Source organism: Narcine bancroftii, chromosome 3 (genome assembly GCF_036971445.1).
Source record: "Narcine bancroftii isolate sNarBan1 chromosome 3, sNarBan1.hap1, whole genome shotgun sequence".
Taxonomy (NCBI): Eukaryota; Metazoa; Chordata; class Chondrichthyes; order Torpediniformes; family Narcinidae; genus Narcine; species Narcine bancroftii.
Window position 1 is genome coordinate 217,125,169 of NC_091471.1, and position 12,687 is coordinate 217,137,855.

The following is a 12,687-nucleotide window of genomic DNA, read 5'->3' on the forward strand; positions in this document are numbered from 1 at the left end:
CATAGTGTCACCAAAATTAGGATCTGCAATTGTTTAAACTATTTATTCATAGAAGTAGTCTAATTTTAAGTATTGATGTATAGACAAACATGGTAAATTGATCATACTCATTATGGGTATTATGCTACTCATAGTGCTGTGGTTCACTTGTTGATTGGATGCCAGCTTTGTGATGCATGACAATGGCATAAAAAACACTTGCTACTTTACAGAGACATTGGTATTTATTCTCTTAGTTCCACCTATCACATACCAGCCCCTTCCTCATTCCTCCATCTTGTCTCTTTATACTGCCAATGTCCCCTCTACACTTAGTTGTGGTACAGGGGCTTGCCCCCACAGGGTGCTGCTCAAACTGCTTAGTTCTTCTGGGGACTTTGTTTTTGCTCCAGTTTCTAGGATCTGCAGTCTGTGGGTACTTGTTCATCTCCTCTATGTCTGTGGGTACTTGTTCATCTCCTCTATGTCTGTGGGTACTTGTTCATCTCCTCTATGTCTGTGGGTACTTGTTCATCTTTGAATCATTAAAAGATTGCTAAATCAATTAGCATTTTCCAGTGAGTAGATTTTGAAATGCAAATCTTAATTGGAAGACAATGTAAGAATTTGTTGAAATATATGTATAGAATGAAACAAATTTATATTTGTGTATAGGCTGGCTCCCAACATTAATGAACTCATTTTAATGAAAAATAGAGATTGGATTAACATTAGCTTTCTTACAAATATTTTAAATGAGCCACCGGGCTGCATGTGAATCTATTTCCACTAAATAGAATCCAAATGAATACAGTGCTGCTATTAGAAATCTGACATAATACTAGATTTGCTTACATCAGCCAATCCCAACTTGTTTTGGTTATTCACCCCCCCCCCCCCCCCCCCCCCATTAACGTGCTCTGCTCAAAGGATATCGGCCTCCTTCCTATGACAGTTGTTTTGTTTTTTATAAACCCGTACTTCTCTCCTACTGACCTACATTAAAAATCATTAAAAATATTCATGTTACCTGAAGTGAAAAGAAAACAAAGCTTTCACTAAAATGTGTTGTGGCCACCAGCAAGTCAGCAAGGCCCTGGTTGAGAATGTCTGCCATACTAAGCTGCCATTGCCCTCTCTACATGAACATTTTCTACTCTTATGGCCTGAGGTGTATCATTTTTCTCAACCCCTCAAAATCTCCCTATCCCACCAGATTGAACGGTATTGAACAGAGACCAAATTCATTCCCATCCACTACACTTGTCTATCCAACTGAATTTGTGTTCTCATTGAATAACTTTTATTTTGACTCCTCTCACTTCTCCCAAATTCATGATTACTCTGGAAATCTATATTGGCCTGGCTCTGGCTCTGGCCTGGCTCTGGCCTGGCTCTGGCCTGGCTCTGGCCTGGCTCTGGCTCTGGCCTGGCTCTGGCTCTGGCCTGGCTCTGGCTCTGGCCTGGCTCTGGCCTGGCTCTGGCTCTGGCCTGGCTCTGGCCTGGCTCTGGCCTGGCTCTGGCCTGGCTCTGGCTCTGGCCTGGCTCTGGCCTGGCTCTGGCCTGGCTCTGGCTCTGGCCTGGCTCTGGCCTGGCTCTGGCCTGGCTCTGGCCTGGCTCTGGCCTGGCTCTGGCCTGGCTCTGGCCTGGCTCTGGCCTGGCTCTGGCCTGGCTCTGGCCTGGCTCTGGCCTGGCTCTGGCCTGGCTCTGGCCTGGCTCTGGCCTGGCTCTGGCCTGGCTCTGGCCTGGCTCTGGCCTGGCTCTGGCCTGGCTCTGGCCTGGCTCTGGCCTGGCTCTGGCCTGGCTCTGGCCTGGCTCTGGCCTGGCTCTGGCCTGGCTCTGGCCTGGCTCTGGCCTGGCTCTGGCCTGGCTCTGGCCTGGCTCTGGCCTGGCTCTGGCCTGGCTCTGGCCTGGCTCTGGCCTGGCTCTGGCCTGGCTCTGGCCTGGCTCTGGCCTGGCTCTGGCCTGGCTCTGGCCTGGCTCTGGCCTGGCTCCATGAAATACATGGAGCATTCCAGTTAGTGTCTTCCTTCAATTTTTTTTTTGTAGCATTGAATATCGATGCCCTGCTCTCAAACATTTATTTTCCTTAATTTTATACCATTTTCAACTCTTCTTCCACTTTCATAACCTGGTTTCTTGTAATATTTCTCCTTGTCTTTGGAACCCAGTATGGTTAATGTGTTTCCATTTCCCATGCTTTTGCTCTTGCCTATTTTACTTGTAGAACTTCACAACAGCTTCCAGAGATCGTAGAAATCTACAACACAGTACAGGTCCTTTGTCCTACAGTGTTGTGCTGACTACCTGCCTAGAATTTACCTGCTGCATAACCCTACTTTTCTCTCTGTTCCATTTACCTTTCCAGATGTCTGCTAAAAGATCCTATTGTACTTCCTCTGCCACTGTAGCCATCAGTACATTCCATATACCCATTACTCTCTGGAAGAACTTGTCCGTTCCCGCCCCCCCCCCAACCCCTGTTCCTTGCTCTCAAGCACCTAAATCCCCTTTGTGTTAGCCATTTCGACCCTGGGAAAAAACCTCTGGCCATCCATACGATCAATGCCTTTCATTATTTTGTACACCTTTATCGGGTCACCACATGTCGTCTCTCACTCCAAAGAGAAAAGACCAAGTTCTTTCAACCTATCCTCATAAGGCATGCTCTTCCATCCAAGCAGCATCCTTGTAAATCTTCTCTGTACCCTCTCTATAGCATCCATGTCTTCCTGTAGAGAGGTGACCAGAACTGAGCATAATATTCCATGGGAGGTCTAACTAAGGTCTTGTTCAGCTGCAACATTACTTCAGGGCTCTTAAACTCAATCATACAGTTAACAAAGGCCAAAATACCATATGGCTTCTTAACAACAGTATCCATCTGTGCAGCAATTTTGAGTTCCCTCTGGACACAAACCCCAAGATGTCTCAGTTCTTCCCATTAACATTGTCATCTTCCTTCAAATTTGACCTACCCAAATGAACTACTTCACACTTTTCTGGGTTAAACCATCTCCTACTTCTCAGCCCAGTTCTGTATCCTATCCATGTCCCTCTAACCTTGGCAACCCTCCAGGCTACCAACAACACCAACCTTGATGTCATCCACAAAATGGCTCACCCACCCTTCCACTTTCTCATCAGGTCATTTATAAAGATCATAAAGAGGAGGTGTTCCAGAATAGATCCCTGCAGAACACCACTGGTCACCAACCATCTACATGTACCCACTGCCTTCTGCAGGCAAGCGAATTTTAATCCACAAAGTGGATTCCATGTCCTCTTACTTTCTGTTTGAGCCTTGCATGGGGAACCTTATCAAATTACTTAATGAAATTCATATACGCTACATCCACTGTTCTTACTTCAATCAGGCTCATGAGACAAGGCCTTCCCTTGACAAAGCCATGCTGACGATCACTAATCAGATTATACTTCTCTAAATGCTTGTAAATCCTGTCCTTCAGGATTTTCTCCAATAGCTTACCCACCACTGAAGTAAGATTCACTGGTCTACAAGTTCCTGGGTTAACTCTGCTCCCTTTCTTGAACAGGGAAGCAACATTTACAATCCTCCAATCCTTCAGTACCTCTTCCCACTCAAGTGATGATGTGGAGTCATTGCCAATAGCTCAGTAATCTCCTCCCTCACTTCCCACCGTAGCCTTGGCCACTGATCAAAGTCCATGCTTTTCAAAAGGTCCAACATATCCTCTTTCTTATGTTCAAGCATATCAGACTGCTTTAAATCATCCTCACAATTGCCAAGGACCTTTGGTAAATATTCAGCAAGGAACCTGTTCCCTCTATGCACACATTTCCAACGACCTATCCTCATCCAACTTGTCTTGTTCTTTGCGTACTTGTAGAATGCCTTGGAGATTTCCTTCATCCTGCTCAAAGTGTCTATTCCTGTCCTTCTCCAGCACTATGGTAAAGGAGAGAGAGTTGTGATCACTTTCTTTTCCCACTGGGAGATCTGACTTGTTTCATTTCCCAATGTCAGGTTAAGTATAGCCTCTCTAGTTGGCCTTTCTCCATATTGTGTCAGGAAACCTTCCTGAACACACCTTACCAATTCCATTCCACACAAACCATTTTCCATCCACTTTCAACAAATCATCTGCCATCCATAAACAAATGCTAGTGGAACTCAGCAAGTTATGCAGCAACCATGAAAAGCAATAGGGTGTTTAGGGACTTAGCCCTTCATCAGGGATCAAGCTCTTGGTGAAGGGCTCAATTGTGAAACGTTGACTACTTATTGCTTTCCATGGATGCTGCATGGTCTGAAGAGTTCCTCCAATACTTTTCAGCTTGTTCCAGTTTCTCCTTAGACCCGTACCCTCTATGTATGACATTTTCAACCTGGGGAAAAGGCCTCGAACTGTTTACTCTATCTGCCTTTCATAACTTTGTGTACTATGATGATGTTTTCCTTCAATCTTTGATCCTCCAGGAAAAACTGTCCAAGTTTGTCCATCCTCTTCTCGCCAATACTTTTATATCCAGGCAACATCCTGGTTAACCTTTTGAGCACCCTCTCTAAACTGTCCACATCCTTCATATTGTGTGGAAACCAGACCTGCACACAGTACTCCAAATGTGGCTTAACTAAAATTTTATTTAGATGTAATATGAAGTCCCGGCTTTTAAACTCAGTGTCCCATACATCCACTGTGCTCTCACTCTCAGGGTGCTATGAACTTGCACCCTGAGATACCTCTGTAAATCCAGTGCTCCTAAGGGTCCTACCATTTACTGTTGCGTTTGACCTCCCGAAAGGGCAATACCTCACAATTATCCAGATTAATCGCCATCTGCTATTTCTCTTTACAGCTGATCTATTAACATCCTTTCCTCACAACTCTAATTTTTGTGTCAACTGCAAGCTTACTGATGCGACCACCTTCATTTTCATCCAGATCATTTGTATACAGCCCAAACTGTGCTCTGATCCCTGCAGAAGACCACAGCTGGAGAAGCACCCCTACCTCTCCCATGCCAACACTAAGTTGCAGTCTTTGTTCCCTACCACTTTTCCCACTGCCCACAATCATGTCTCAGAGATGAAATGAGAAGTTATTTGGCTCTCTTTCAATTTGGGATTCTGTGTTCATTGTTCTCGCTGGTTATGACATGTAAATTGAGCTTAATACTTTCATTCATTCTGCCAGCACGATCCTGAAACAGCTCAGCCATTGCTTTAATTTTTCATCCTGTTCCCTTCTGACCCTCTTCCAGAGGCTTCTCTCGGTGAAATGTGTAGTAAGATCAAGTTTTTTTTCCCCATCAACTTTTACGTGCTCATATTTGTAGATATCAACATTACATACTTAAGGACTGATGTTACTTTACAAAGGAGTATATATGGTCTGAATTGATAAAAATTAGGTGCAGTTTATAGTATTCAGGGAAATAACTACAGGCTGCTTCTTTTAATTTCTTCTGTAGATCATGAAGCTGGAAATTGAAGAAATTGCTGCTCTAAGATCATTTGTATTTTTGTGGTGTGGCTCTGGGGATGGTCTCGACCTTGGCAGAGTGGTGAGTTATTCCTGTAGCCATCTAGGCCAGAAAAAAGTCCTTCCTTCACTCTAACGATAAATTCTGTCTGCTGCACAACTGCCCAATTGTCTGCCATCCACGGCAGAAGCATATTGAGTCTTAAGCTCCGGGCACAATTCACACTGAATGCCCGACGTGCTTTTCTGTTTTGTCTGTCACTTTGATTAATGCTTTCCTCTTGCAGAGGTCAAAGCCTTGTCCGTTATAATGCCTTTGACAAAACGAAAAATCTCTCACTGAATATTTTTGTACATCTTCTAACTTAAAATGCTATCTTTGTCTAGAAAGCTTTGATAGGTTTCCTTGAATTTAAAAACTCCTAGAATAATTCAGTTATTTACTTTGCTAAGTGTAGTGTAAGGTTTTATTAGAATTTGTAAACTTTAATTATTCCATTCTGGAATCCTACCTTTCCAATCCATTCTTTCCATTGTCTCAACAAAATGGTTTAAATATTCTGTCATAAGAATTCAATGATTATTGCCTTCATAATCAAAGGAGAGTTTTGTTCTTATTAAAGTTTGACTATTATGGTAGTTAAGATGGCAATGTCTTTGAGAATGTAATAAGTTTGTTACCCACTTTTACTGAATAATAGATGATAAATTTCACTCCAAATCTATTATTCAAAATTTAGATGCAAATTACTCAGCCTCAAATTGGATATTTTGTTTATTATTTCAGTGCTTGCGCAAGTGGGGGTTCAGACGTTGTGAAGATATTTGCTGGATCAAAACTAATAAAGATAACCCTGGGAAAACCAAAACCCTGGACCCAAAAGCAGTCTTCCAGAGAACAAAGGCAAGTGTCTTGTCTGACCTTGGGGCAGTATTATACATCAAGTCCAAACTTAATTCCCATAGTCATGTCAAAAGAAACGTCTGTTTGATTGAATTACATGTGAAATGCAGCTCAGAATGGGCAATTAATTGCTTGACAACTCGTTTTATTTTGTATGAAATAATATGGAAGCATTATTTGCTTTTGCATTGTTGTATAGTTTTTTTGTTTAAATTTACATAGTTTAATTCACTTATGGGAAGGCAGGAAAGAAAGGACTATTTAAAAAGAGTTTTGACAGGCTGGATAAAACCCACTTTCTGGAATCACTCCTCATCAAGCACCCACTCTTGAATGTACCAAGGTCAAGTGTGAAGGGCCTTTGTCCTTGGCTGTGCACGCTCTGGACTCCACTCGGTTGGTTGTCCAACAAAGTACCCACGTCAATTCACAAGAAATACTGTGGCAACCTGTCATTAAAATGATAACGGTCTTTGATAATTATTAAAATTGGGAGAAAAAGCAAAACATAATTTTTAAAGAAAGAGTAAACTTCAACACACAAAAGCAATTTTAATTAAAAGCATTGAAATTAAAGCAAAAATTTTATGAATAACTTACTTCCCTTTTCTCACAACAGAATAGTTAAACTCGGGAACTGGCCATTTGGTCCACATGTCTGTTGTAAAGTGATGCCAAAATTAAAAACTGCTACTTGCTTAGGACACACATCCCCTATTTTCCTACATATTCATGTATTTATGTAATAGCCTCTTAGACATTTCTACCACTGTTCCTCACAGCCTGTTCCAGGCATCAATCACTCTGTTTAAAAACAAAACAACTTACCCTGCTCATCTCCTTTAAATTGTTCACCTCTCAGCTTAAACACATGACCCTAGTATGTGACATTTTTATCTTGGGGGAGGCAGGGGAGAAGGTCTTCTCTGCCTCTCATCATTTTATAAACTCAGATCTCTCCTCAACCTTCACCCAAGAGAAGGCCACACAAGTTTGCCTTGCCTCTCTCCACACCTCATATCCTCTAATCCAGACAATACTGTGGTAAATCTTCTATATCTGTTCCAAAGTCTTTGCATTGTTCCTGAAAAGAGGCAACCAAAATTGCACACAATACTTCAAGTGCGGCCTAACCAAAGTTTTGTGCAAGACCATAAGACATAGAAGTAGGCTATTCAGCTTATCGAGTCTTTAACTATTTAATCATGAGCTGATCCATTTTCCCACAGCCCCAGTGCCTGGCCTTCTCCCCATAGCCTTTGATGCACTGAGTAATCAAGAGCCTATCAATCTCTGCCTTAAATACACCCAATTATCTGGCCTCCACAGCCACCAATGGCAACAAATTCCACAGATTTACCACCCTCTGGGTGAAGAAATGCCTCCGCATCTCTGTTCTTAGTGGATGCCCTCTATCTTGAATCAGGGTCTTCTTGGCCTAGACTCTCTCACCATGGGAAACAACCTTTCTACATCTACTCTGTTCATGCCTGTCAACATTCAAAATATTTCAATGAGATCCCTTCTTATTCTCCTAAATTCCAATGAATATAGGCCAAGAGCTGTCAATTGCTCCATATCATCATCCTTTCATTCCCAGAATCATCCTTGTGAACCTCCTCTAAAACCTCTCCAAACACAGCACATCAGTGTTTGTATAAGTAGCCCAAAATCGCTCGCTACAACATGAGGTCTCACCAGTGCCTTATAAAGCTTCAACATCACATCCCTGCTCTTGTATTCTGTTCCTCTTGAAATGAATGGCAGCATTGCATTTGCATTTAACATGCTCATTGTTTATTGCAATTGCCTTTTGTATCTGGGTATTTTCAATGATCTCCTTATTTTAAAAAAACTAGTCTTCCCGTTTAATTTTCTTTCCTACCAAATGCATAATGGTACACTTTGTTTTCTTGGTGCCCTGTCAAATGAAACCAGGCATACCATGGAACTTCTTTGCTATACTATCTATTTGTGTGGCCACTTCCAAGGATCTCTGGACATGAACCACCCCCCCCCCCCCCCCAACCCCCACATCACTCTGTTCATCAGTGCTTTCAAGAATCCTGCTGCTAACTGATCCTTCCCCTTGCATTTGACATCCCAAAGTGTAATACTTATCTGGATTAAACACCATCTGCTATTTCTTGACTTGTATCTGTAACTGATAATTTTGTATTCTTTGATCATCCACACCAGCCACTGTCAACATTTTTATTGGCTGTCTCTCTTGGGACTGTGCTCAAGGCTCTTACTCTGAGCGTAACAACTGTAGCTCGTGATTCCAGAACAAACAGACGTCAAGGAAATCATTCTTATTGAACATATGGGAAAGAAGGAAATGTGCCATATATTTACTAACCATTTTCTTTAAAATCCTGAAGTGCAAATTATTTGTACAAAATGAACCTTAAGCATAAACACGAGGATGTGAAAACTTGAACATTTTGGTGAGGTCTTTGAGCTTGATGTTCCTGTGCAAGTTTTTTTTTTAAATGTCAGCTCCAAATTGGACAGTGATAGTTGATTACAAAACAAAAGCACTTCTTACAAGGGTTGGCTGAAAAATTGGTTTAAATCTTATGTAAAAATCATGAACAATACATGCCCCCTTCTGCTAAGAAGGAGACACGCATTCACTGCCTGTCACGAAAACATAAGCAAAATGAGGGTGCTTGCAGACGCAAAACTTTGCAGCTTGCACCCTTCATTCCTGGAATTGAAGGTGATACTATAAAAGATGAAAATTATGTGGAAGCAATGAATGCTCCGAAAGCTTTGTTAATTTCCAGCATTTATTGAGGTCACTCCAGGCTCTCTCTAAATGACTTCAACCTTGAAAAGAATCTCTCATTGCTCGGCAACTTTACAACAAAACTAAGCAACAAAGTTTCATCCTTCCCCAAAAAATATGTAATTGGTTCAGTTTGACATCTTGCCTCCCTCCTTTTATTAAGGATTTCCGTCTGTAACTCCTCCCTCCCCCCTTAAATGTGCTGTGGTCCCGTTGACAATGGCTGCTGTACAAAATCCATAGCTCCACCAATCTCCGTGTCATCTGAAAACTTACTTAACCCAGCTGCCTACTTTTCCATCCAAGTCCCCTAATCCATGGCCGAGAATCTCCATGGAAATCAGTGGGGATTTAGCTACTGCATTATGATACAGGAAGGATCCATGTGGCTTTTTTCCCCCTGCACAGTACTGCTGCTTGATTCGGCTTTCCAGGAATTGCAGTTTAAATGGTTGGTTGCTGAGTGTTTGGATCAGAACCTGACAAAATTCAGCACAATATTTTGGGTCAAAGGTACTACCAGTTATTTCCAAAGGCCGTTAATCTCAAATGAGATTTCCTATAGCTATAAATGCTGTGTAACTGAATAGTTTCAGTATTTTTATGTTGTATCAGATTTGTAGCATCTGCTTATTTTGCCACTGCAGAATTAGTAAAAATGTGATTAAAATTCAAACATACTCTTAATTGTTTATTTTGCATATATAGTACAGTAAGTTGGAGGGTCTGGCCCGGGCAATCACTAGTGGCCCGGGCAATCAAGTCCAACCTTGATTGCCAGGTGATGACTTTCGACTGAATTCCAGACGGAGAGGTCACATGACCTTCCACTATAAAGTGCTATATCCCACCCCACGCCAAATGATTAAAAAAAACAATATTACAAAAATATAAATTTATGCATTGTCACAAAAGGTAAATACATGGTTACAGTTTAAATGCCTGGTGAATAAATGAATAAGCACCACAGAAGGGTGAAAGTATTGTTTCAGAAAATAACAACTTCCTACCACTTCCCACAGACTGAAAGGTGTATTGTTCTCCTCATGGAGTGTCATTCTGCAGGAACTGTCCTCCTATCCACTTGTTTTTTTTTGTCAGTCACTGACTCTCTGACTTGTCCAGGATGTGTGTAGAGTGCATCTCACCAACAACAGCACTGATACCGCGTCCATCTGCAAGGCCATCCGGATTTCCCTTAATCCGAAATCCCACAGCCCTTTCTTTGGCCAGCGACTCTACTGTGGTGGCCATCTAGGCGGATGCACCTCCATTGTTTGAAGGCACGCCACTGTGCTGTCCCATGGGGAGCCAGGGATCGGTCCAGCAAGCACGCAGCCAAGGCATAGTTGTATTCACATAGGAGCTCTCCAATGTTGGCTGTGGACTATTGGCCGTCTCATGCCAGGATGCCATTCCCACTGATTGCTGACTGAACTGTATGCACCACATTGCCATGCCATGCTCCCTTTGTGTACTCACTGGGAGAGTTTGTGTGGCAAATCATATGGAGAGGGGGAAAAAGAAGCCAGTTCCTGAAGTACCCACCCCATCAAAGATTATTGGAAGTCAGGTGATAAAGTGGTGAGGGGAGTGGAAGAACTCCATCATTACAGAAACATTTTGGATAAAAGGATCCACGCAAGGCTAATGCTCAACAGTTTATTAGTTCTAAGCTGAAATGACTGGTTCAGCCAAAAGTGTGTTGGATAAGATTTGCACAGGAAACTCTCACAAATAGCAATGTGGTGATGAGTAAATAATCTGTACCACCCTGGAAATTGATTTACACACGTTTCTGGAGTTGTAACTGAACCTACAACTCAGAGTTGGAAGTTAGTTATGAAACCAACATGAATATCTAGATGGATTTGCCAATGGCCTTTAGTTTTCCACCCAAGTAAATGCCTCTAAAATCTTATGATGTGGCCAACCAGTCTTAATTGTCAGTGTGGCATGCCAGATTCCTAGTGCAGGGTTCTTGCCTGACATTTTTTTTTCATTCTACTGCTGCTCAACTTGGTGAGTTCTTCTGGCAGCTTTTGTATTGCTCAAGATCCCAGCACCTACAGTCTGATTTTATTTTTAAATCTACACACACGTTTGTGATGTGGTTTGGTAATCACAGGTGTGCTCACGCAATCATTTTCAATACTTGCAGAATTATAGATGGATTGCCATAAAGAGTGTGGAGAATAGTAGTAGTGTCACCTTTTTATGATGGCTGCTTCAAGCGACATGGCAAAAGACTCATGAAAATACTGGCATACAGTTGGTTTCAGCAGAAATGTGTCTTGCTGTTGGAATACCCAATAAGCAGGAAAAAAAAGATTGATCATCCCTACCATCCATCACGCAGCGTCTTCGACCAGCTGCCAACAGGAAGGAAGTATGGGACCATGAAAATCAGGACTGCCAGGCTGGGAGATTGATGAATGGTATCCTGTTACTTTGGGGAAATTAGTAAATTATTTCAAAATATTTATGCATTTATTTTATTATATTTTAGACCAGAAGACAAAGGGACAGAAATAGCCCATTGAGTCTGCCCCACCATTTAATCATGAGCTGATACATAGCCCCACTGCCCGGCCTTCTCCTTATATATCCTTTGGTGCCCTAAATAATCATAATAAATACACACAATTACTTGGCCACCACAACCTCCTGTGGTAGTAAATTCCACAGATTTACCACCTCCAGCCAAAAAAATTCCTTTGCATTCTTGTTTTAAGCAGATTGCCTTCACTCCTGAAGTTGTGCCCTCTTATCCTAGACTCTCCCACCATGGGAAACAACCTTTCACCATTTGAAATGTTTCGGTGAGATCCCTCCTTATTCTCCTAAATTCCAATGAGTGAAGGCCAAGAGCTGTCAAACATTAATATACATTGCTGTATGTGTGCACTGTGGTCAATTGAAGAATGCTGTTTTGGCTGGTTGTTTATGTACAGTCAGATGATAATAAATGATGATATTGTCAAGAGAAAATGTAGCAAATGAAAAAGTTATCGCATTGTGGAATAAACAATGAGCATGTTAATTTCCTCTATTAAAATAAAGTATTTTTGAGCCTTAAGCTCATGAATAATGTGCAACAAAAGTAACTCAAGGTGAGCGTAATTAGAACTGTGCTTAAAGTAGTGTTAAAGCACCCTTCATCATGTGCAAAGGTAAACATCACAAATTCACAATGAACTAGTTCATAAAGTTTTGAAAATGCATCAGTAATATAATTACTATATACTCGTATTAGTTGAGTTTTTTTTCCCCCCAATATTTGGGTCAAATTTGGGGAGGGGGAAGGAGGTCAACTTTTTACATGGGTCATACTTCTGAGAGGTAAAATTCCCACAAAAGTACCATATATATTCGTGTAATAGTTGAGGTTTTGGGGAGCAATTTTTCGGGTCGTATTTAGGGTGGAAGCTACTTTTGACAATTGCGTCAATTGGTAGTTTGGATGGCTGGGACGAGGTGGCAAGTCTATGTTCAGGGTGTCAGGAGCTTGTATGGCCAGGGCAAGGAGAGATTCTGTGACC

General features: G+C 41.9%; 1 protein-coding gene across 5 annotated transcripts in view; it reads left to right on the top strand.

Annotated features, from left to right (window-relative positions):
• The window catches only part of mettl14 (methyltransferase 14, N6-adenosine-methyltransferase non-catalytic subunit), a 64,054-nt gene that overhangs the window by 41,629 nt on the left and 9,738 nt on the right, over nt 1-12,687 (top strand). For all 5 annotated transcript variants that reach the window (XM_069926593.1, XM_069926594.1, XM_069926597.1 and 2 more), the window contains 2 exons: nt 5,437-5,529; nt 6,235-6,351. In XM_069926593.1, the coding sequence (XP_069782694.1) occupies nt 5,437-5,529; nt 6,235-6,351 (210 nt within the window). The remainder of the gene's footprint in view (nt 1-5,436; nt 5,530-6,234; nt 6,352-12,687) is intronic.